This window comes from Felis catus, chromosome E1 (assembly GCF_018350175.1).
Source record: "Felis catus isolate Fca126 chromosome E1, F.catus_Fca126_mat1.0, whole genome shotgun sequence".
Lineage (NCBI taxonomy): Eukaryota > Metazoa > Chordata > Mammalia > Carnivora > Felidae > Felis > Felis catus.
The window spans coordinates 39,345,892-39,368,607 of NC_058381.1; the positions used below are offsets into that span (position 1 = coordinate 39,345,892).

At 54.2% G+C, this 22,716-nt stretch overlaps 1 protein-coding gene across 1 annotated transcript; it reads right to left on the minus strand.

The window, feature by feature from the left end:
* Positions 1-8,903: 8,903 nt before the first annotated feature.
* Positions 8,904-22,482, minus strand: CCR7 (C-C motif chemokine receptor 7). The gene is made up of 3 exons (XM_003996833.5): positions 22,403-22,482; positions 16,130-16,179; positions 8,904-13,188 (listed from the first exon to the last, which is right to left on the minus strand). The coding sequence occupies exons 1-3, from the start codon at positions 22,410-22,412 to the stop codon at positions 12,109-12,111; spliced, it is 1,140 nt and encodes a 379-aa protein (XP_003996882.1). The 5' UTR covers positions 22,413-22,482; the 3' UTR covers positions 8,904-12,108.
* Positions 22,483-22,716: the final 234 nt, after the last annotated feature.

A 22,716-nucleotide genomic window follows, 5' to 3' on the forward strand; every position in this document is an offset into this window, starting at 1 on the left:
GGTGCTGGGGACTCTCCAGGCCTGAGGCAAGTCCTTGCGGTGTTGGCCTGTGACCTCTGGTGTCTCCATTCTGACACCCTGCACAGCTAAGACCACATGGGGGTGGGTGGCCACGGTGCTGAGCTCGGCCACTTGACGGCTCTTCTCGATGCTGTTCCAGACTGACAGAGGAAGGCAGCTTCCCTTTGATGGGGACTAATAATAACACCACCAAGAACTAACCACGAGGAGACCATATCTCACTTATAAGTGGCAGAATTAGCCCTAAGATATTTTTGTTTGGGTCCGCGGGACTCTGGGTGTAGAGAAAGTGCAGGGACAGGACACATTTTTTTTTTTTTCCTCTGGCAGATATTTCCACTCAGGACCTCTCCGGACCTTTTGGGGGTTAGGGAACTTGTTAACAATCCCTTTGTCGGACCGTAGCATGGCGCTGAGCTGGGGGATCCGTGGGGGTGTGGTATATGGCCCCATCCTGCCTGAACTTAGCAACCCGGTGGGAAAGCTGACACCTCACAGAGGCTCAGATCATGTTAGAGAAAAGGTCCCCTGCAGGGGAGGCACCTCAAACCGGCCGTGCTCATGAAGGAGGTCTCAGTGAGCTCAGGTAAACACCGAGCTTTGTACCCCAGGAAGCTCCGGGTATAGGCACTTCAGTCTCTCCCCCTCTCTCTCAGGGCTGGGTTCCTGTCAAGGAGACAGAGAAAGTTTCCACTGTGTGGAACTTGCATGTGTGTGCAAGTGCGTGCCTGTGACACCACCCACATGGAAGTGCCCTGTTATCTTTTCTTTTTTGCAGAAAATCAGGTCAGTGGTTTGACTGTTGTCGTTAACCACATGGTGCACTGAATAGGTAGCATGAATGGCCATGGCCTCCAAGTGCTGAGGACAGAAGGGTGAGGCCGGGGTATGGGGCCACCGGGCCACGGGGGCCCCCAGAAAGCAGCCACGTGGCTACCAATCTGGGGAGGGCACGTTGCTGGCCGTGTCCCCATTCCTCTCACTCTGCTGGGGGCCTCAGCCGCCTGCCTGGGGTTGAAGCGTCCCGAGTGGACGCTGTTGAGTAATTGGGGAACCCGGCCCGCGGAGAGGCAGGCCATCAGTCGGTCCGTGGCCGGGCGCTCTGCAGGAGGGGTGGGCAGTGTGGAGAGCTCTGGGGTTGAAGCAGGGTGCAGTGGAGCTGTCCCCACAGGTAACAATAACAACAACAGCAGCAGCAGCAGCTGCGGGCTCTGGGGTGCAGAGCATTGTCACACGTTTCCTCACCCCGCCCACGACACCCTTGGAAGGGGCAGGAGTGGGCGTTATTGTTATGTCCCGAGTTGCTGATGATGATGCTCAGAGAGAGAGAGTGTATGAGGTCAAGGGCCTAGTTCAAAGGCATCCAAACTCCTGCCCTGGCTTCACACTCCCCTTCTGGGGCCCCTGAGTGTGCCTGGGCCGTGCACCTGTTGCCTTTATAGGTGGTGGGAGGCAGAGGCCACAGCCGCCCTGGGCCAGGAGTCCAGGTGGGCTTAGCTGGGTCCTTTGGCTCTGGGTCTTTCCCAGGCTGTGGCCGTCTCAGGGCTTGACTTGGGAAGGACATGCTTCCCAGGCCCTAAGCCTGAATGGACAGGAGACAGAGAGCAGAGAATCTTCCCCCCACCCCTGCTCCATATAGTTCTCATCCTGGCTTTTAAGTTCCCCATTGCCTTGTCCACCAACCACACCCCCTCCAGCTCCCAAGTCCTTCTCCGCTTTGCTTTTGCTTTCGTGGCGGTTTCCTCAGAGGCTCAGACAATAGAGGCTGATGATCCAACCGCTGAGAGCACCACCTCCCCTCCCCCCTGCAGCCAGAAATCATCTGTTACCCATCGCTGGGGCCCAGGCTGCCAGACTGAGACCTTGTGCATCTCTCCTACTTCTTACTGGAAATGAGTCCCCCGTCCACCCCCACCCCCGCCCCCGTCCCCCACCCGGCCTCCCTGGGGAGGTTTGAGGACTCATCTCTCCCTCTCCTCCTCTGCTGGGCACCACTCCGCAGTGGGGAGGCAGGCAGAGGCTGGCGACTGCTGCCCCCAGAGACCCTTCCGGGAGAGGACCCTCATTGTGATGTCTCTGGGTCAGTTCAGCTGCCCTGGTCTGGACTCACACTCCGAGGAGCAGCTTGCCATGAGGTTACGATGCTGACGTTGCACAGAAATGTGCTGGAAATTACAGAGTGCCTTGGAGGGAAAAACAAACTGGGGTTTCAGTTCCCATGGAAACGGCATCTATTTGCAGAGGAGCCTGCGTCAGCACCTGGACCCCGTGCTGGGGGGTGGGGGGTGGGGGCGGGCATCAGAGGGCAAGGTCATCTGTTTATGGTCTGAAACTCTTTCAGGACAGCACGTCTGAAAGGGCCCCCCTTACCTTTAGCCTTGACTAAGCTCTTCCCACACAGAGGCCCGTCTGCTGGGCATATCTCTGCAGCACAGGGGATTTTGGGTAGATTTTAAACTTATGAGTCAAGGGTGTGGGAAGACCCCAAATTCACCATTTATACATTTATTCCACAAATGTTTTTGACCTATTCTGTGCCAGGTACTGGGCTCGGCTGGCCAATCAGGAACTGGTCTGTATCAGCTCAAGTTGGTGGCTGAAGCCTCCTTTCCTGGAAGGAGCCGCAGTCATGAAGGAGCACGGTGGGCACCTGCTGAGGACCGACCACATGGTACAGGAGCACACAGGGGCCCCCAAGCCACTGCCCTTGTTCTGCAACCAAAGCAAGAGACTTCTGTTCTCATGTGCCAAGGGGGACTACTTCCCACACCTTTTGGGGAAAAATTGCCCCTAAATGATCAAGCATGTACTCACATAAGAGGGGAGTATTCCAGTTACCGTGAAGGAAAGGGTGTCTTTTCCAAAGGTGTCGTCCAGGCTGAAGGGCTTTTTGTCTAGCGATTGCCAGGCCAAGGCCCTTGTTTTGTGTTAATTTCCCAGTTAGGTATCATTTAGCAAGCCAACACAAAAAGGCTTTATTTCCACATGACTTTACCGTCACAAAGAGCTCCTGTCTCCCCTATGTCATTCAATGTAATTCTCCCGACAGCTGTAGGAAAGTTGTTGGAAAAACATCATGCCCATTTTCAGAGGGAGAAACAGAGGCTGTGGAGGGTAAGGCACTGGTCAAGGCTACACAGACAGTAAATGGTGAAACCAGAATGGGAATTGGGCGCCAGATCCCTTGTTTTGCCCCGCTCCTGCCTGTCAAGGGGTACCTGGTGACCAGACCGCCTCTCCCCCTCCCTGGCTGACCTCCAACCTGCCTGAGGAATGGGAAAAGTCAGCTGTGTGTGAGAGAGACTGGGGGCGGGTGGGGAAGGACGCTCTGAATTTCGTCTCTTAGGGGCCGCATGGCAGAAAGACCACAGGCCCATCTTCCCCATCATTTCACTCATCAGTGCCTCAGTTTCCTTCTCCATAAATCGAGGGAGTGTGTGTGGGGATCTGAAGGATCTACACCCTTGTAAGAATTCTAATGAAATCAAGGTTCTTGGTGGTCGTCACTCAGATGGCCGTTCCACTCTTCGTGTGGGCGGGTGTAAGGGGGGGCAGGGCCATGGCCCTCACTCTGCAACCAAAGCAAGTGACTTCTTCTCTCATGTGTCAAGGGAAATAGTTCCTTCATCTCTTAGGGGAAAAGAGGCACCCCTTGGAGCTGATTTGCTTCTCGGTTAACTCCTTAGAGTCTGGTAACACTGAACAGATTGCTGGGCCCTTAGGGTAGTGACAGAGTCTGGAACAACTTTACGGAGGGAACATTAGGATTGGGGGCAGAAAGCAGAGAAGGAAGAAAATGTTCCAGGCCTTGAGGCCCTGCTTGGTTTGAGGGGGTGTGTGCAGTGGCATCAAAAGGGGCCTCGGGATGCTGAAGGTCTTTGAAGGGATGGTGGGTCATGGAATGTGTCTACCTGTCATGTCTGTGTCTGGCTAGGAAAGGAGGGGAGGGGAAGACAGGGAATAAACACGTCTGAACATCTGCCATTAATGAGGGGTCTGGAGTTTCTGAACCAAGGATCGGATTGCAAGGCCTGACAAGGAGACAAGATGTTGAAGCTTGGGAAGAATCCAGGAGGCGAGGCTGCGGGATCTGGGCGTACCTCATACCCCTCCGGTGTGGACATCGTTTTCTCCATTCCGAGGAGGAGGAAGCTGAGGCTGGGAAGTTGAGTGGCTTGCCCAAGGCCCTGGAGCTAGTGAGAAGAGGAGGTGGGGTTCCTGTGACTGCCTCTCCAGGGTGGAGTGGGGGTACTGTGCTTTCAGGGGCGGACAGTGCTGTTACTTTTTTGAGTCAAAGACCTTTTTTTCTTTTTTTTTAAGTTTATTTATTTTGAGAGAGAGAGAGAGAGTGTGTGTGTGTGAGCAGGGGAGGGGCAGAGAGAGAGAGAGGGAGAGAGAGAATCCCAAGCAGGTTCCATGCCGTCAGTGCAGAGCCTGACGTGGGGCTTGAACTCACAAACTGTGAGATCATGACCTGAGCTGAAACCAGCCTACCCAACTGAGCCACCCAGGTGCCCAGAATCCAAGGCCTTTTAAACTCGTATGGGACCACTGCTCTGGCTAACTTGCCTGGAGACTCCATTATTGTTCTTCTTGTTCTTTTTTGCTGTCTCTCTCCCTTCCACCCCATGTCCTGCTCCCTTCCCACTGATCCCTCCACTTCCTAATCTCTACCTTGCTTCTGGTCCCAGCTGCTGGCCTTGGGCTGATGAGAGAAGCCAGCTGTAGCTGTTGGGGAGGCTGGGGACAGGAGGAAATGCTTTCCCACCATGCCCCTTCCCCAAAGCTTTGTTCGGCTGTCTCTCAACGTTAAGGTGATTGAGCTGTGCCAACAGGTGTGGGTGAACTGCAGGTGTCTCAGTGTTACTGGTGAGTGTCCATGGCCCCTCGGTCATGTGTGTGCTGCAGTGAGTGTGCATGGAGGTTGAGGGGACTACTGCTCTACGTGGGAGTGTATGCACATATCTATACTTGTGTGTGTATGTGTGTGTGTGTGTGTGTGTGTGTGGTGTATATAAATGCTTGTGTGTTTCTTAAGCATATTGTGAATGTACATGCTTTTGCGTGTACACCAGCAGGGTTCAGTGCAGAACTTGTACAGTCCAGTCCAGTGCAAAATGAGAACGCTGAGCCTCTTGCGCAAAAATTATTAAGAAGTTCAAGATAGAGACAGCTGAGCATTAAATCAAGTGTGGGCCCTTCTGAGCGCAGCTCTGTGGGACTGCACGGGTCTCAGGCCCGTGAAGCTGGTTGTGTATATGAGTGCGTGCAACTTGTATATGTGTATGTGCATGCCGGTTGTGTGCAGGTGCGGTCTCGGGCATGAAATCGAAGCCTTTTCCTCACCGCCCCCAGGCCAGGCACCTCGGCAGCCGCTGGTGTCTATCAAAGGAAAGGTGTGTTTTATTTTTGGCACTTTTGGCGCCCTTTGCTGCCTGCTCCCATAGTGCCCCGGGAGGCTTTTGTTTTACTGCTTTGTTGGAAGGGTGACAAACACTTCCCTCCACCTGCTGCCACGGTGGCCCCACCAGAAACCACAGCTGGGGGTGGGGCAGCTTCCTCAGCCCCTCACCCACTCACTCTGTACCCCTTCCAGGCATCAGTGTGCCCAGAGCCCTGCCTGGCCGACCCCACCCAGGTGAGGAGCCGCCACCGCGTCAGAGCGGCAAGCAATGGTGGAAATCATTTGGTGCAGCTCCCCCACCTCACAGTTAAGGAGATGAAGGCCTGGGGTGGGGGTGGGGGGGGAGCCACTCACCGGTGTTGCCCAGTATGTCCGTGGCAGAGCCCAGACACTTGCCTCCTAGAGCCTGCAGCCCTGCAGGGCTGGCCTGTGGGGGAAGCTTGGGTGGGAAGCAGAGCCTGGAGGAGAGAAGGGGAGACCAAGCTCTCAAGGAGCAGCAAAGACCTGGTTGCCACAGGGCCCGTGGGGTCACATCCCCCTGGTGGATGGGGGCTGTATCTTTGTTATTTGGTTCTCCCTCCTCCCAGGTCAGAGCTCTGTGTCCAGTAGGTTTTGCAAAGTTTTGGCTGGTACATTTTGAGAATATTGGCACAAGGCCTGGCGCAAAGGAGGGGCTCAATGCATATTTGGTAATGACCGAGCAGCTATTTAGTTGGCTTGTGTAGTCGAGTGGCAAGAACACGGGCTTCGGAAGCCAGCTGGTCAAAGAACTGGTCAAGAACTAAGCCACTTAGTGAAGATTTATCACGTAGCAGCTGTGCGTTTTGGCCAAGTTACTTAACCTCTCTGAGCCTCAGATTCCCGGCTGTAAAATGGGACGCTAGCAGGGTTGCTTGAGGATTAAATGAGTTAAGGTTTGATGCTTAGTACAGGTTTGATGCTAACACAATTGTGGTAAGGTTGTAGTTATTCTTATGGCTGTGTTGCTTCAGGTAAGTCACACAGGCTTTCTGAACCTCAGTGTTTTCACCTGTTCTAAGAATTCAGCAGGAGGTGGTATACCCAGCAGTCCCTGGCACATCATAGGCACTCAGTAAATGTGAGCCTGTCTCCCCTCCCACGTGAGGTCTTTTCCACCTAGAGGCTCTGTGATTCCTGCAGTCACTTCTGTGATAGCCTCCCACCCTGTAATTATCCAGCCTCTGACTCAGAAGCTCTACCTCTGACAGGGACTGAAGGATTTCAGGCAGGTGTAGGCCTGTGTCTTGATCTGAAGGTGAAGTTGAAGGCAGAGGGGCCTCTCCCTGAACTCCCCAGGCTCAGAGCTTCCCATTGTTCTTCCTGCTCCCCTTTCCCTGGACCCCCAAGGCCAGAGGTTGCCAGAAATACCCCTTGGTAGCTGAGCGTCCCTGAAATGGGGGTGTCCAAAGAAGGCAGGTGGCAGAAAGAGGTGTTAGTGCAGGCAAGATGGCAGGGTCCGGGGAGTTAGCTACCGGGGTGGGAGCCCAGGCCACCAGAGGTGACTCCTGGCCCCTGGCTGGACCATAGGCTCTGACCATGCCACAGAAAACACCTCCTGGGCCTGGGAAGAATGCTCCACTTGGCCTTCACACGTGACCATGTTCCTGTTTCAGTCACTTGAGTAGTTTGCATAAACCATAGAAGATAAATGTGCGTGCATTTCCAGGCCTCCTTTTAAACTCTGGGAAAGGGTCTGGGGCATTTCATCTGTAGTATCTGTTGAACTTCACCGTGTCAGATATTTACTTGGGACTAATATAAACTACGCTGCCCTAAACAAGCTCTGACATAGGCAGGAGAGAACGCTGGGGCAAGGCATGTTTCCTCACTTGCCCTCTTGCTAGGGGGATGGCCGTCTGACCTCTGGACCTATTGCACCCGGAGGGAATGAAACTGGCCAGAACCGGGCAAAGCCTGACCCCACCCTGCTCGTGCAGGCTGATGTTTATTTACACAGAGAGGAGCACCTGGAGGCCACACGGCGCAGTGGTTACTATTACACATAGAACAATCCAGCAAGTGGATTCCCTGGGGTTAGGAAACAATAGACAAAAATAAGGTTATATCCATCTTCACAGCGAATGCGGGAGGAAGAGCAGTCTGAATTGGCCACGCACGCACCCAAGGAGGGGAGTCGCGGAGCAATCACGTGCCCTTGCTGCTGATTTTGGAGATCAGATGAGATTTGTTGGTCTAGAGCTGCTTTGGCTGAGCAAGGGGCCATGTAGCCTTTTCTACAGCAGACCCCTTGTCTGTGTCTCTTTCTAGGCCCCCGACAAGACAAATGGCTGAGCTGGGGGGTGGTGTGTGTGCACACGTGTGTGTACGTGTGTGTGTGCGCGCGTGTGTGATGAGGCTTCTCCTCCCTGCAGTGCCTCTCAAACATCTGCTCTCAGAGTGGAAGCTGGGAGGGCTGACACGGTTGCTCTTTTGATTTCAGGGAGAAGACACCCGCTTCTTTTACTCCATAGGGTTTTTCTAGGGGCTCAGACTAGGGGAACTGGGCTGTTTCTAGCCTCCTCCTGGCAAAGAAGGCCATGAGCCCACCTGTGTCTTAGATTAATAGAGCCCCTTTCTCCTCACCTGTGATTGGGAGGCCCAGGGAAGCCGTGTGTGTGTGTGCGTGTGTGTGTGTGTGTGTGTGTGTGTGTGTTGGTGGGAGGACATCTTTCCATCCACTGACAACACTCTCCAAGTCTGGTCCCTACCTGAGTAGTCCCTAGAAAACACCCCTGCCCCACCTTCCCCCTGCCTTTTGCCCCCACTCAAAACTGTGCCCCTCTGCTCCCCATCTTATTCGCCTCAACTCCCACCCGCCCCCACAGGCCCGTTTCTTCTCCCTCCAACTATTTACCTTCGATACAGACAAATAACTGAGAACGTGACCCCCAGAAAGGATCGTTTCTTAAAAAGATCAGTTGCCTGAATTCCTTTGGGCCTGCTGCCATCGTTCTTTTCTTTGTACCTCATTCTCCTGGACTCAATGGCAAGGACAGGAATGATTTAAGGGGGGAGAGGGGAGAGTCTCTTTAAGGACTTGGCCACAGGACAGGAGGGCTGGCGCTTGTCAGGGCAGAGCTACATGGTCTGGGATGAGGGTGGCAAACGCCAGGGTGGATGTGTAGGGCAGTGTGAGTGAGTGCAGGAGGTCCGGAGCAAGAGCTCTGGATGGAGCTTGGGAACCTGGGTTCAAGTTCTAGCATGGCCAAGAGCTCCTGAGAGACCCCAGGGGAGTCATGCACCTCGCAGAGCCTCAGTTGGCTCACCTGTACAATTGGTGGGAAGGACAGACTGACTAATCTTCAGCTTGTCTTCCAGCTCGATTTACAAATTGTATGAGGATGGAAATGGGGCTAAAGAATTGAATTTGGTTTCCTTGTGGTTAGCAACTTTTTTTTTAGTTACCATGTCTTGAACATTTCTGAACGATTATCAACAACACTTCTGTAAGGATTTCTAAGCATTTTACATATATGAATTTTATTTGCTCCTCATGACAACCCTAGGAGGTAGGTGCAATGATTTTTGTTTCCATCACATGGATTAGGAAACCGAGGCATGGAGAGACTAAGACCGGTAGCGCAGCTGAGTTTCAAGCCAGGCAGTCTGGCCGCAGAGGCTGGGTTCCTCACCGCCACATGCAGCATTCCAGGCACTGTGCTAAATGTTTGCCAAATCCTCTCCACTTTGCAGTTGAGAAATCTGAGATTCAGAGCAGTTGAGCAACAGTTGGAGGTCACACAGCTGGGAGGCAATAGAGTTGAGGTTCACAGTCAGCCAGTCTCCAGAGCCTCGGCTCTCCCCCATCCGCCTCCACAATCTTGCCAGATCCTCAGGCGCCCAAAGCAAGTTTATCCAGTATCCGTACATTGCAGTGTCTATTTAAGCAAGTCAGTTCCTCTCTCTGAGCCTCAGTTTCCCCATCTAGAGAGTGATTGGGGCTTGGGCCAGCTGGAGGCCCTCCCTGGAAACACCATTTTGGGGATCTTTGAGGCCCCTTGCAGCTCCGTGAAACCATGATTCTAGAGGTGTGGTGCTTCTGGCTGGAAGGGCAGATTTGTGGCCTGGGTTTGCATCCAGGGAAGCTGGGGGGCAAGGTGCTGGAGCTGGAAAGAAGGGGGAAGCTGTGGGAGACGGGGAGGGGCTGTGGGGGCCATGAACCTAGGAAGACGGGGCGGTTGTATGAAGCAGATGAGAGAGAGAGAGAGAGAGAGACAGAGAGAGAGAGAGAGAGAAGCCCTTGGGGGAGTGCTCCCCAGTGAGTCTATTCTTTCTTCCTAGGGGTCCCCCAAAGTTCATTGAAGGCACATGAGGGTGCTGGGCAAGGAAACAGGGGCCAGGCCAGCAATGAGCTGAGATAGAGCAGTTTGGGGAATTAACTTTGCTGGGGTTTTGTAAATACTTGGAGATGTCCAGTTATTTTAGAAAAATGTATTTGAAGCTGAGATGGCATGTTTGTGCGGTTGGACTGGCTTCCTTTTCACGACCGTTCCTTTACATTTCTCCCTTCAGGAACTGAGGCTGGGTTTCCTGCCTGTGCCCTCGGTAGGATGTGCACACCAGTGGGCTCCACGCTCCTCTTGGGGTCCCACAGGCACTCTGGGGCTCCCCCTTTCTCCCCACACTCGTGCACACACATTTGAAGCTGCACCATTTAATATTTAGTGCTGCTGCGGCAAGCACTGCCCCACGCTGACTGCGTCTGTGCCGGGTTCCTTTTTCCCAGGGCGCCGGTTCCCGGTGTGGAAGCCGGCTGACAAACAGTGCCCAGGGCATCCCACGGCGGAGGGTAATGTAATGTGCTTGTGAAATTGGACAATGGGCTTCATTACCAGACAGGCTTTTTTTTCACTTTGTAAAGTTGATGGAATCGCCTTTGCATGAATGTCACCCCCTTCCCCGCATCAGGCCCCCAAGTATTGGTGCTCAGGGCCCTTTAGGCCCCTCCTCATACGTCACAGCTTGGGCTAACTTCCGCTCTGGCTTGGAGGGGTCAGGTTCTGGGCATCAGGGCACCCAGGGACATGGATATACGTGGAGGACAGTGGCTGTTTCTTGATTCTTGCCCCTCCATGGTGGGTAACCATACATTGGCTATTGCTGCAACAATGGTCAGTAGGGAGGGACGTGGGTGAGCCTGGCTTTCAAGCAGCCAGCAAAGGGTAAGCCTATCACATGGGTCTCATCCCAAGCCCCCTTAATCCAGCATGCTGTGGTCTCTGTGCCCAGGGGGAGGCCCTCCCTGGAAATACCATTTTGGGGAACTTGAAGGGACTGACAAAGGGTCAGGGGCTCTGGTTCCAGGCTGAGCCGGGACAGATGAACAGATCAGTGTATAAATGTTCCTAAAGGTCAGGGAGAGCTCCCAGCCATTGAGGTTACAGGGACAACTTGGTTCTTTCCAAAGGTCAGCTCACACTCGTGTCTCTAGATCACTGCTGATGGTGCAGGCTTAGGTCCTCTCCCATGAGCTCTGGAAGGGCATTTGCAAGACAGGCACCTTGTGCCTCCCCTCCCCCTGCTTCTTTTAGTCTCTTGGGGCTGTGTCATTGGATGGGCTCAGGACATAGCTCGGCAGACCTCGTGGCTCCGAGCATCTCTGAGCAATGAAGACCGGGGCAAAGAGAGGAGTGGGGGTGGTCAGGTGGGAAGTGAGAGTTTGCAAAACAGGAACATGCCCATTTGTCATTTATCAAAAAATGTTCCCTTCTTTTAAAGCTGTTGTTTCCTCAAGGGAAAACTTGTATTTGTATGTGAGTAAACCGTGCTGGACAGGATGAGAGTTTTTTGTCCCCACGACTAAGAACAAAAAGCAGCTCATTGGTCTTTGGCAGCCAGCACTGTCACCACCCCCTGGCCCCTAACCCCTCTCCCTGCCCTCTCCTCCATCTGAGCAGAGCTGAGACCCGAGAAGGGCTGGCCACACGTCATCCTTGCCCCAGAGTCCTGGCTGGGAGCGTGGCTTTGGCCGGGCAGAAGCGGCTGGCCTGACCTGCAAGAAACACCACACCCCTCCCCGAGGAGAGCCTGGGAGGGCAGCAGCCTGATGAGAGGTGGCAGGCGAGGGGCAAGTGTGCTTTGGGGGAGGCCTAGAGGCTGCCATTTCTTGCTGGCTCAGATGACAGTGGAAAAAGCGATGAAGGCAGAAAGTCGGAGTGGGGCCCACTGGCATCCCCCTCTCGCTGCCATGCCAAGCCTCCCCACCATCTCTGGTCTTGGAGACAAAGCCTTGTTTTCTGGAAGACCTTGTCTCAGCCCTTGAATCTCAGGGAGGATGTCATTCTAGGTCAGAAGGAGTTTCCTTCAGAGGACCCGCCGGGCCCCCTCCGCCAGCCTACCTGTCACCAACTACTTGTTCACCCCAAGAGTGTGGACCGTATTCCGACTTCCACTTTGGGTTTTTGGTTTGGGAGACAACAGCCTCGGTTTGGGAGTGTTGCAGGACTTGGTGTGGCTCATCGGCCACAACTCTTTGCAACCTTGGTGGAGGTAGCTAGGGCCGGGGTGAAGCCCGGGCTGCGGCACGGACTTTCCCCACGAGATAAAACTTAACAGCCAGGACTGCTTTTCCCTCTGCAGTTTTTGGAGCCCAAGTCATCTGCTCCCTATCCCCAGCCCAGGGGCCCTGGGGGAGGTCCATCTAGTCCTGGCAGAGGAGCCTCCTACGGGGAGAAGGTGGTGGTGGTCTCAGCCTCCACACTCATGGAGGAGCGCCGGGTGTGGCGGCAGGAAGACCACTGACGGAGCCGCTCCTGGCTCAGGCAGCCCAAGTCCTTGAAGAGTTTGAAGAGATCGCTTCTGAACTTGACGCCAATGAAAGCGTATAAGAAAGGGTTGACGCAGCAGCGGACGCAGGCCAGGCTGTAGGTGATGTCGTAGGCGATGTCGAGCTGCTTGCTGAGCTCACAGCTGCCGCTGCCGGTGATATTGAAGTTGGCCACCGTCTGGGCCAGGACCACCCCATTGTAGGGCAGCTGGAAGGCTATAAAGACCACGACCACAGCGATGATGACCTTGATGGCTTTGTTGCGCTCAAAGTTGCGTGCCTGGAGCAGGGTGCGGATGATGACGAGGTAGCAGAAGCTCATGGCCCCCAGGGGGATCAGAAAGCCCACCACCATCTGGGCCACCTGGATGGTGATCAGGGCTTCCACGTGCTCAGTGATGAGGGAGCACCGCAGTGCTTGTTCGCTGCTGCTCTTCTGGAGGCCGCTGTACATCAGCTCTGGGGTGGACAGCACCATGGCCAGCATCCAGATGCCCACACAGGAGAGCTTGCTGATGAAAAGGACGCGGGCGCGGTGTCGGTGGGCCGACACGGCCTGGACAATGGCCACGTAGCGGTCAATGCTGATACAAAGAAGCAGCAACATGCCGCTGAAGAAGCTTATCTTGTAGATGCCAAAGATGATCTTGCAAATGTGGACGCCGAAGGCCCAGGACTTGGCCGCGCTGTAGGCCCAGAAGGGAAGGGTCAGGAGGAAGAGGATGTCTGCCATGGCCAGGTTGAGCAGGTAGGTATCGGTCATGGTCTTGAGCCTCTTGAAATAGATGTAGGTCAGCACAACCAGCCCGTTGCCCAGCAGACCCATGAAACAGATGACGGAGTACATGACTGGCAGGAACCAGGCTTTAAAGTTCCGCACGTCTTTCTTGAAGCATACGGACTCATACAGCGTGTAGTCCACCGTGGTATTTTCTCCGATGTAATCATCTGTGACCTCATCTTGGCATAGGCACACCTGCGGGGACGGGAATAGGGCAACATGATCCAGCTTAGTGAAGTGGTTTCCAGCTCAGCTCAGCGAATCTTGCTGCCCTGGGATTGCCCCAGGGCAGTGGTTTCAACGTGTGGCCCCCACCACTGGCATCATCAGCATCACCTGCAAATTCTCGGACCCTACTAGAGACGAACCATAATCTCAGAGGGCGGGGCTCTATGGATCTGGGCCACTTTCACCAGGTGGTTCTTTGGTGTGAAACCAGTGCTTCCCAAATTTTAACACACATATGAATTATACGGCGATCTTGTCAAAATGCATGTCCTGATTTAATAGGCTGGAACCCAAGATTCTGCATTTCTAATAGGTAGCAAGGGTCTGATCTTGCCATCTCTGAGACACTTGTCACTACATGCCCTGATGGGGGACTGGAAAGTGTCTGGGTTTTGGGGTCAGATGAGCCTTGGGCCAGATAAACACACTTTATCTCTGGGCCTCAGTTTTCTCATCTGTGGAATGGACATGGGGACTATCTCCCTCACGTGGCTGTGGCGAGGGGCCTAACTTAGGTTCTGGCGCCTGGAAACTCCAGGAGAGTTGGGATGTGTGCCTTTCTTCTTGAGCCTCCTTTAGAATCTGCTAGAAAGATTTTTTTTCCAGGGAGCCTACAAAATACTTGAGCTTTTAAGGGAAAATCCACCTTGGGGTTAAGGTTGAGGAGGGCCTAGAGCGAGAAGAGAGGAAGGCAAATGCTTGGTTGAGAGGCCTTGAAACCCTGGTGTGGGGTGAGCTGCTGTGACTTTGGGTGGTTAGGGACTCGAAGAATTCTATGAATCCCTGGGGCCCGAGGCACTGTGCCCGGCACGCAGTAGGGGCTCAGACAGTGTGGGCCCAAGTGCACTCAACTGCACAGCATGGCAGGAGTGGTTGATGCACCACTGGGCCATAGCCTCCTCAGCTGTGACGGAGTCCTCCCTGCACCTCAGGAAGAGAGTGTGGTTCTGTCTCCCTCTCCCTCTGTGCTACCCTCTTCCCCTACCTCTCTGTCTCTTTCTTCCTTGCAGTCTCTTCCGGCAGATCCCAATCAGCCAGGCTCAGCTGCTCAGGGCTTTTTTTAGCCTGTCTGCAGGGCAGGGTGAGGGTTCAGGCAGCCTGCTGTGATTTTATCAATGAAGGAGGACTCACGTCCGCCTGCCCCGTGCCTCAGCGCACAGCGATGGCTAAGCCTGTGCAGCCTGGCAGTGGGGCTGCAAGATCGCCTCAGGAAGCCCACGGTCCCTCCTCTGGGAAGTGGGCTCTGGGCAGCTCAACAGGATGGGGTTTGCATACAACTGGGGAGCTGGAGTGACTTTAGAGCTGAGGAAAGGGAGGCTCTTGGAGAGCCTCGCTCAAAGTTACATAGCCAGAGTGGAACCCAGTCTACTGACTTCCCCACATCCTGTCTCTCTCTTTCTTACTTCCGATTTCTGAATTTATCACTGTCCTGCTTGGGGACAGAACAAGGACAAACTAATGTCCAGGAGCCTTTTCTTTGGGCTTTGCTATCTTGAGCAAATATCAGTGACAACCCCCTTTCCCTCATGTGGGCATGATGGCAGCCTGGGAGTCCTGGAAGAGGCTGGTTGCTCTCAGCCACCCATGGTAAGGCCCAGGATTTTAAGTCCGGGGTCCCTGCACATAAGGGGGTACACCCAGCCTCTATGAAGCATGCTCCCCACCACCCTGTCCCGCCTTCTCTTTCTCCCCTTTATTACCTCCTGGCTCCAGGCCACCAGGCTTGATGCCTCTGTAGCCTTCAGCCCCACCACATCCTGCCCCATCTGAGCCACCCCCCCTCCCCCCAAGGAAAGAGAAGAATGAGCCCCAGCTGTCTTGTCCCCTCCCCAACCTTCCAGGCTCCACTTGCAGCAACACAGCCCCTCCCAAGTCCTGGAAATGGGAAGCAAGAGGGGAGTGAGTGGTGATGAGGAGGGGGGCCAGGCTGTGGGCTGCAGCCCAAGCTCCGGGGGGCCTCTGGGATGGGGTTTTGGGAACAGCGCCCAGGTTGGGGCCTGCCTCTGGCCGGAGCTCTTGGAAAGCTGCCCCTCTGGCCTCCAGACCTGGGGAAGTGCCAAATTCTGAAGGACTGCCTCTCCGGTTCTGGCCTGAGCCTCCCCCTCCCCCTCCCCCTCCAAGAGAGCTCCCGCCCCGAACAAATGGAAGAGAGTAGACTGTGTGAGTTACAGTTTCTTCTAACTCTGGTACTTCACGGGGCCAGATTTCCTGTCTCCGTTTCTGGGATTGCGAAGCAGAACGTTGTAAACTGGGGGACTTTGCTCCTGCAGAGTTCAGGCCCCCATAAAGTATGTGCACCAACCCCCACCCCCAGTGTCCCAGGCCTCATCCTTTCTTCCCTCCCCATTAAGTGGGGCTCACATGGGCCTCTTGACTTCACAGAAGGGACTGGGGCCTCCAGGGGGGGCTTCAGCTGGACACTGGGGGAGGGAGACAGCTTTGCGGTAACTGGATAGTAACCAGGCCACCAGACCAAGGGTTCTCTCAGCTCACGTATGAAGTTTTACATGTGTGGCTGTGCATACATATGCACAGACTCCAGTCACCTCACAGCCTTTGCTTTGTGCAGTTCCTTCCCACGAACTCAGATGGAGCCCACATTTCTGGATCCTGGATGGTGACAGTGGAAGTGGGGTGGGGGAGACAGTGGTGTTTTATTCCCTGGCCCCATGTTTTCATTTAAATGGAGTAAAGGACATTCAGAGACCATCTGTGGCTTTGTAGGTCACTCAGCAGATGGAGAGGGATGGCCATCAGCTTAAGGAATAACGAGTGGGTTTGTGTCTGGGTCTATTTCCTTCCAGCAAGTGCCCACCTCTTCCACCAGGACCCCAGGGATGGGAAGGGGGGGGACTTGGGGAGGGGGTATGGAGGAGGGAACAGAGCTTTTCTCGGCCACAGATCTCACCTGGAAAATGACAAGGAGAGCCACCACCAGCACGCTTTTCATTGGTTTCCCTGTAGGAGACAAGGTGAGAAAGTTATTGCGTGGCAGGGCCAGGGATTTGTTATGAAAGAAAGCCTCTGGGAGGGGTGGGGGCACTGCTGGGAACTTTCATCACAAGCCCCAGGCACCACATTTGCCTGGAACATCAGAACCAGATTGTGCCTTGAAGCACCTGGCTGCCTGCCCAGCCTTGCCGCCCTCTCCTCCTCGTTCTCTACTCCGAGGTCCTGGGAAGGAGTGGGATCAGCGGGCAGTCCCTGCTCCCCACCCCCTTCTTGGTTCTTCAGGGTGTCTTCTGGAGTTGGAAAGTCCACTCTGGCCCATACCACCCCTCAAGGCTGAATTTTGATTGACCTTGACACCTGGGTCTGAGCGGCCCCTCCCAGTCCAGGTTATATGGGTAGCACAGCCCTGAGGTGGTGGTGGTCAGGGTGTGTGTGTGAGTGTGTGTGTGTGTGTGTGTGTGTGTCCTGCACCGTTCTGGTGCCAGTAGCCACTGGGGAGCATTTTTCCTACACCCAGGTGAGTGGGCAGCCCCAAATACAGCCCTGAGTGTCTTCTGGGTGAGGCCAGCTGAGGAAATAGGGTAATGTCACAGGGATGGGTGGAGGAGTGAGGTTATTTCCTGGCATCTCAAAGATGGGAAAGTGCTCTGGGGACCCATCTGCCTCCATAACCTCTCATTCAAGTGACATTCATCAAGGCCAACTGGTGGTTTACTTTGCCTGTTCTCTCAGCCTACTTTTAGAGCAGGGATCTCTTCCCTTTTACCCAGTGCAGACCCCAAATCAAGAAGGCACCCGGGAATTGTGTGTTGGTGAATGAATAAACGAATGAATGCCCTGCTTCCCCTCCTTCCAAGGGAGAGAGAGCACCAGGATGGCCTCAGGGGACACTGTCCTGTGACAGTGTGGTATGATGGGAGACTTCTCTGAAGTAACTACTTTTTTGGCTTGACTGAAGTGTGTGTATACGTTCTCTCTTTAACTTCTTTCTAATCCGGGGCCTTGTGTGATGTGGGAAAGGGGAACGTGTTCAGCTGTGGGGAAGGGACCCTGTCTGGCCTGTCCATAGTGTGCCCTGGGTACATTCTGGAAGCCAGGAGGCTCTCCTTGAGTCTGAGCAGCAGGCTGAGACCCTAGGTGAGCACAGGCCTGGTGTGCCGTGGTCAGAAGATGGACAGTTGGCTGCTCAGTTTGGCTTTGTAGAGGAGCTGAGGGGCTGGAGCGGGAGCTTACTTCCTCTGAGCCTGAGCAGGGAGGACAGTTCACAGGGTACTTTATGTACAGATCTCCTAACCTTCTGGGAGCACCCGGAGGGCAGGAATTGTGCTTTCTTGCCTTTGTAGCCCCCTCCCTATAATAACAGGACCCTCAGTTCCCAGCCAGGGCCTGGCCCACAGGACAGTCAATAACTGTGGTGCCACCAATGCATGCCCAGGCAGGACTTGCAGGCCGGTCGCACCTCCAGCCTCAGCAGGGACAGGGAAATGCTTCGGACTGTGCTTCAAGCACCTTCTGGAAGCCGGGGGCCCTCTTCCAGCAGCGAGGAATTCTGCTTCCAAGAGGGAGAGCACCAGTCTGTTTCCTTGGCCACAGCGCCACCTGCTGGACGCCTCTCTGCATGACACCCAATTCACACACCGTGTGCTCTGATGGAGAGCCTAACGCGGGGGATTCTGGGCTTGGGGGTTCCTGAGTGAAGGAGGAAGGGCATCAGGCCACATAAGCAAATAGGTATTTCTCTCACGTCAAGCAAGTTATACGGCACACTACTGCTAGACACGTCTTTCTGAGGCTGACCTGATGCCCACCCCGACCAGCTGTCCTCCGAAATCCTGAGGACCTCGCCATCCACCCCTAAGGAGGAAGCCCCCTTAGTTTAGTATGGCACTCAAGACCCTCATGGTCTGCCTGCACCCGCCTTCCTGGCTGTCTTCTCTTTCTGAGGGCAGGCACCCACTAGCCCGTTGTCCCCAGCTTGCCCCCTTGTTCCCTGGTGGGGAACAGATTGTCATGCAACATCCTAGCCCCCCTCTCCCATCCGCCTTCCTTGCTGAATTACCCGGAGGGGCCCTGCCCAAGCCCACGTCTTTACTTCAGCCACGCTCTCGTCAGGGTCCAACGCGCACAGCCCAGCCTCCACTGACTCATCTTGGCGTGAAGCGCTCGAGGTTTCTTTAAACACGTACAAATATTTCGTTACTCTAGAGAAAGCTCGTTTTGACTGTCAGTGAGAACTGAGAAACCTCAAAGGTTTGATTAAGTCACAACGGGTGAGATACAAGGAGCAAGAGGTGTCTCTATTTTACTCCATCAACCCCTTCTCCTCCTGGGCCCTGTCCCATTCCTTTGCTCACTGGTGGAGGGGAAGAGAAACGGGGCAGGACCAGGGTGTGTGTGTGTGTGTGTGTGTGTGTAGATGATTTCTCATTCCAGGTGTGTTGGAAATGGCGGATGAGCAAGGATTTGTAAAACAAAAATAGGCCGTTGTCAAGAAAGGTTATCAAATGGGAATTTAGGGGAACTCTGTGGTGGGACAGGAGCCTGGTCAACGGCCATGAGTCAGATTGCTTCTGTCTGGCACAAAGTCATAAAGCAATGGACCCTGAGCACCAGCTTGGGTGAGGTCACTGACGTTGGGAATCTCAGGGGTTGAGAAGTGGGTGACTTACATGTTGGGTATTTTCTGAGTTCTTGAGTTTCTAGTAATAATCATAATGGAAAGAAAATTCCCTAGAACTCCAGCCTGAGCCCCCAGCAAGGGAAACTGCCTCCCTGTCTGGGAGGAGGGGACTGCTGGTCAGTTACTCCCCCAAATCCTGAACTTGCATCTCCACATTTTCCGGGCCCTCCAGGCTGCCCAGAGAATTATAGCTGCCCATCAGCTGCCCCCTGCAAAGCCCCCCAGACTTTTTCCTCTCTGGAATTCCTCACCTGCTGACACTTTTTTTTTTTTTTTTTTTACAGGGGGCAGGGTTGGAGGGAGAGGAGGCAGTGGAGAAGGGGAGGGAAGAAGCAAGGAAGCAGTAAGGAAATTTGGAGAGAAGGTGGGAGAACTGGGGGGGGTGCCCTTCAGGCAGTAGGCAGGGCTGTTGAACCCTGCAGTCACTGTGATGTCAACTGTTTTATCCAATGATATCATTCAGATCCCACTGAGCTCTCAGTCCACACCAAACCCTTCCCAGGTCTGATAATTTCATCCTCACAGGAGACCTGAGGTAGGTATTCCTGGTATCCCCATCTGGCACTGAGGAAACTGAAGCACAGCGAGATTGGTAATTTTCCCAGAGTCACACGGTCAGCTAGTAGTGGAGTTGGGCTTTGAATCCTTCCGTCTCCAGAAACCACACTCCTAACCCCTCTTTTGTTCTTCCCTTTAGTTTTTGTGTATATCTCCCTTGTAACATCCTGTGAGCGATGTCTTGCGATGTTCATACTATATTCCCAAAAATAGAGGCCCAGAGAGGTTAAGCCACTTGCCTGGGGCCACACAGCTTCTAAGAGACCGATCTGAGATTGGAATGGAACTCTCACGACTGCATCCCATTACATTTCTGATGAACCCACTGTGTATAGGGACCTCCATGGGGCAGGATGGGAATCCTTACTTTCCCATATCTTGAGGATCATCCAGTTCTGTTGTTTCTATCCCCCTAACATCACAGAACTGGCCCCACATCTGCCCTGACATAAGGGCATTTGACTTATTGGCCTCTGATGAAAATTGGATTTGTTATCTCTGCCACATCCCGCATCCCTTGTTCCTCCTTGTCTGGTTTGGTGACGCTTACCCACCTTTCAAAACCCAACCGAAATGCCCCTCTGACCCCTGCTCACTATTCTTTTCTTTGAGCTTCCCAAGTGCCTCACGCTCGCCCCATCAGCTTTTTATCTTGCTCTGTCTCAGTGGCTTGTTGACATATGTGTCTCTCACTCCACGAGACTTGTCATGCCCCAATTCGCCCATCAGTGATAGCCGATGGAAAGAAGGTGCCAAACCAAGAGGAGAGATTCCTCCAACAGCCCCCTCAGGCTGTACCATTCCCACCCCCACCCCCACCCCCACCCAGCCAGGCCCCCAAAAGGCCGGGAGGCATTGGCCCTGAGTTCCTTCAATACCCCTCTGCCACCATTTCAGGTCAAGCTATGAGAGAGAAGTCTCTGATGGGCTCATTTTTTTCTTCTCTGCTTTGGAGAATTCTGAGGTCTTAAGTTTCCTCCCTCGAAGGTGGGGAGGATGCTTGGAGTGGGGGGTGCTCATTCAAATCGTGAATCAAAGACCAGTTCAGTCCTGCTTCAGTGTTTTCATTTTGTGTAACAGAAACTCTGTCTCCTCGCCCACCTCTTGCTCCCTGCTGGGCAGATGAAGAGAGAAAAACAGATCCTCTGTGGCCCACACGCCTTAACCAACCGTCCAGAGTCCGTTCTGAGCAACGCTTCTCTCAGTGGCTTCCCTTCTTACCAGCATTTCAGGCTTGGCCGTTGGGGCTCTCTCTTGAGTTGAGTGAGGCAGGCAAGAACATCCCTTTCTCCTAAACCAGAGGTTGCCCTCCTTCCCCCCATCAAAGCCTGTGAGACTAGCTCCCCAAACCTAGGTTGGGGAGGGGTGGGGGACCCTCAGTGGTGGACTAGAGAGCTGGTTCTCACAGGCCCAGGGAGCTAGTTGTGTACATCCTTCCCTGACTCTGTGCTCAGCCAGCCGTTTCATCCCTTGAAATTGTCTAAGGCTTGAAATTAACCATGGCGGGAGAATTTACACAATGGAAATTGGCAAGAACTACCAATCAGAGCCCTTCCTCCTAGGGGGGCCGGGGGGCGGGGGAGCAGGTTTTCCAACATTTCCCATCACACCGCTGGGACCCTGCTTGGTTTCCCTTCACAGAGGTCACACAGAGAGTCAGGGACTGCTTCTTAGGGGGTGATGCCTGTGTTCTGTGATTATGGTAAGTGGTGGGGGTCTGGGGAGTGGGATTAGCGAGCAGGCTGCTGGCAGGAGAGGAGGTTGGAAGAGATTTTTAAAAACTAAAATCAACTCAGAGTTCTCGATGTCATTCATTCATTCCACGGATACTTTCTGCTCATACCCCCAAAGCACCTGTGATGGAGAGGTAAAGATCAGACCCCACCTTCCCAGGAGCCCCAGGTGGTGGGGTGGGTGGCTACTTTAACCCCTTTACAGCTGATCGCTCTGTCCGCCCAGGGTTCCGGACAGGTGTGGGGGAGGTAGAGTAAAGGCAAGAAGCTGTGGTGTGGTGGGAGGAGTATGAGGACAGCACCAGTGAACCTTCACTTTTTAAAGCCAACCTCTTGCGGCTTTGAGGCCGCCGTGGTGCTTCGCTTGCTGGTGAGAATGAACCATCCAGGAACCTGGCCTTTGTAGCCTCAGCCGGGTCTGACTTCACAGCTGAGATTTACAAATGGGGTGTCTGGAGCTGGACGTACCCCTCAAAACCCTCTCAAGAGCTTCGTTCCCTCTAGTTAAGACTGAGGTTAGACCAGAGGACAGGCTTTTTAAAGGGAAGACTCATCTGCCAGGGCAGAGAAAGCAATGAAGTGACGCAGAGGCTGTGCTGGAGAGCTGGGCTCTGACTTCAAACTGAATGCCCCATTGCGGTCCCATCTCCCCTAGCCCACCCAGCCTTTAACCTGCAAGAGGCGGCGGCAAAGCCAGAGAGGTGGGCAGCCGGCTTGCATTTGCACCGCCTATACCACTGGCACAAGGCATCATCTCCTATTCACTCCTCCTCGCAACCCTGAGGTAACAGAGCTTCTGATCCCTGGTTAGCAGGTGATAAAGGTGGAAATCAGAGGGAAGACGGGAAGCGGAGGGGCCCAGAGCCCTCTGGGGAGACCTTGTCCCTGATGGAACAGGTCCTAGAGAGCCTCACCCATCACCCCAAGCTGAGATGAGAACAGGTGCCGTCCAGATCACCACCAACCCTAGCCCTGCAGCCTTCTCCCGTCCCTGCTGTTCTAGAAAGACACAACCTCACTCTGCCTTGTCTTTCCTGGTACCGATGGTTACCCCCTTCCCCAGGTCTGACAGGTGCATCCACCATGCCTGGGAGAACAGGGTGGCACTCTCTGGGAGCAGACACCAAATTCAGAACCTGATTCCTCAGGAGGCTCCTCCATACCTTCCATCCCCCTCCTCCACCTCCATTCCACAAAGTCAGGCTGGATGTCAGAGTGACCCCAGTACTGCTTTTTCTCACATAGGAGGCTCACTCACCCAGGTCCATGACACTCTCTGGGCGGCTGAAACCACACAGGAAGGCTGTGCCGGGTCTTGAGCTCTCACTGTCTGGGGAGGAAGTGCTTTTAAGTTGTGAGAGCAGCCACCCTCTTCTCTGCCCCTCCTACCCCCCTCTCCTCCCTCCAATCCGGCCTCAACCCTATAGTGCTTTCTGGAACCAAGGGGAATGAGAAGGTGACAGTGATAGCCCACTCATTGGTCATAGGATCATGAATCATCAGGTTATTTATATTCAAAAAGCCCCCTGTATAGTCCAACAGACAGATCCCAGCCCAAGGCAGGAGAATAAG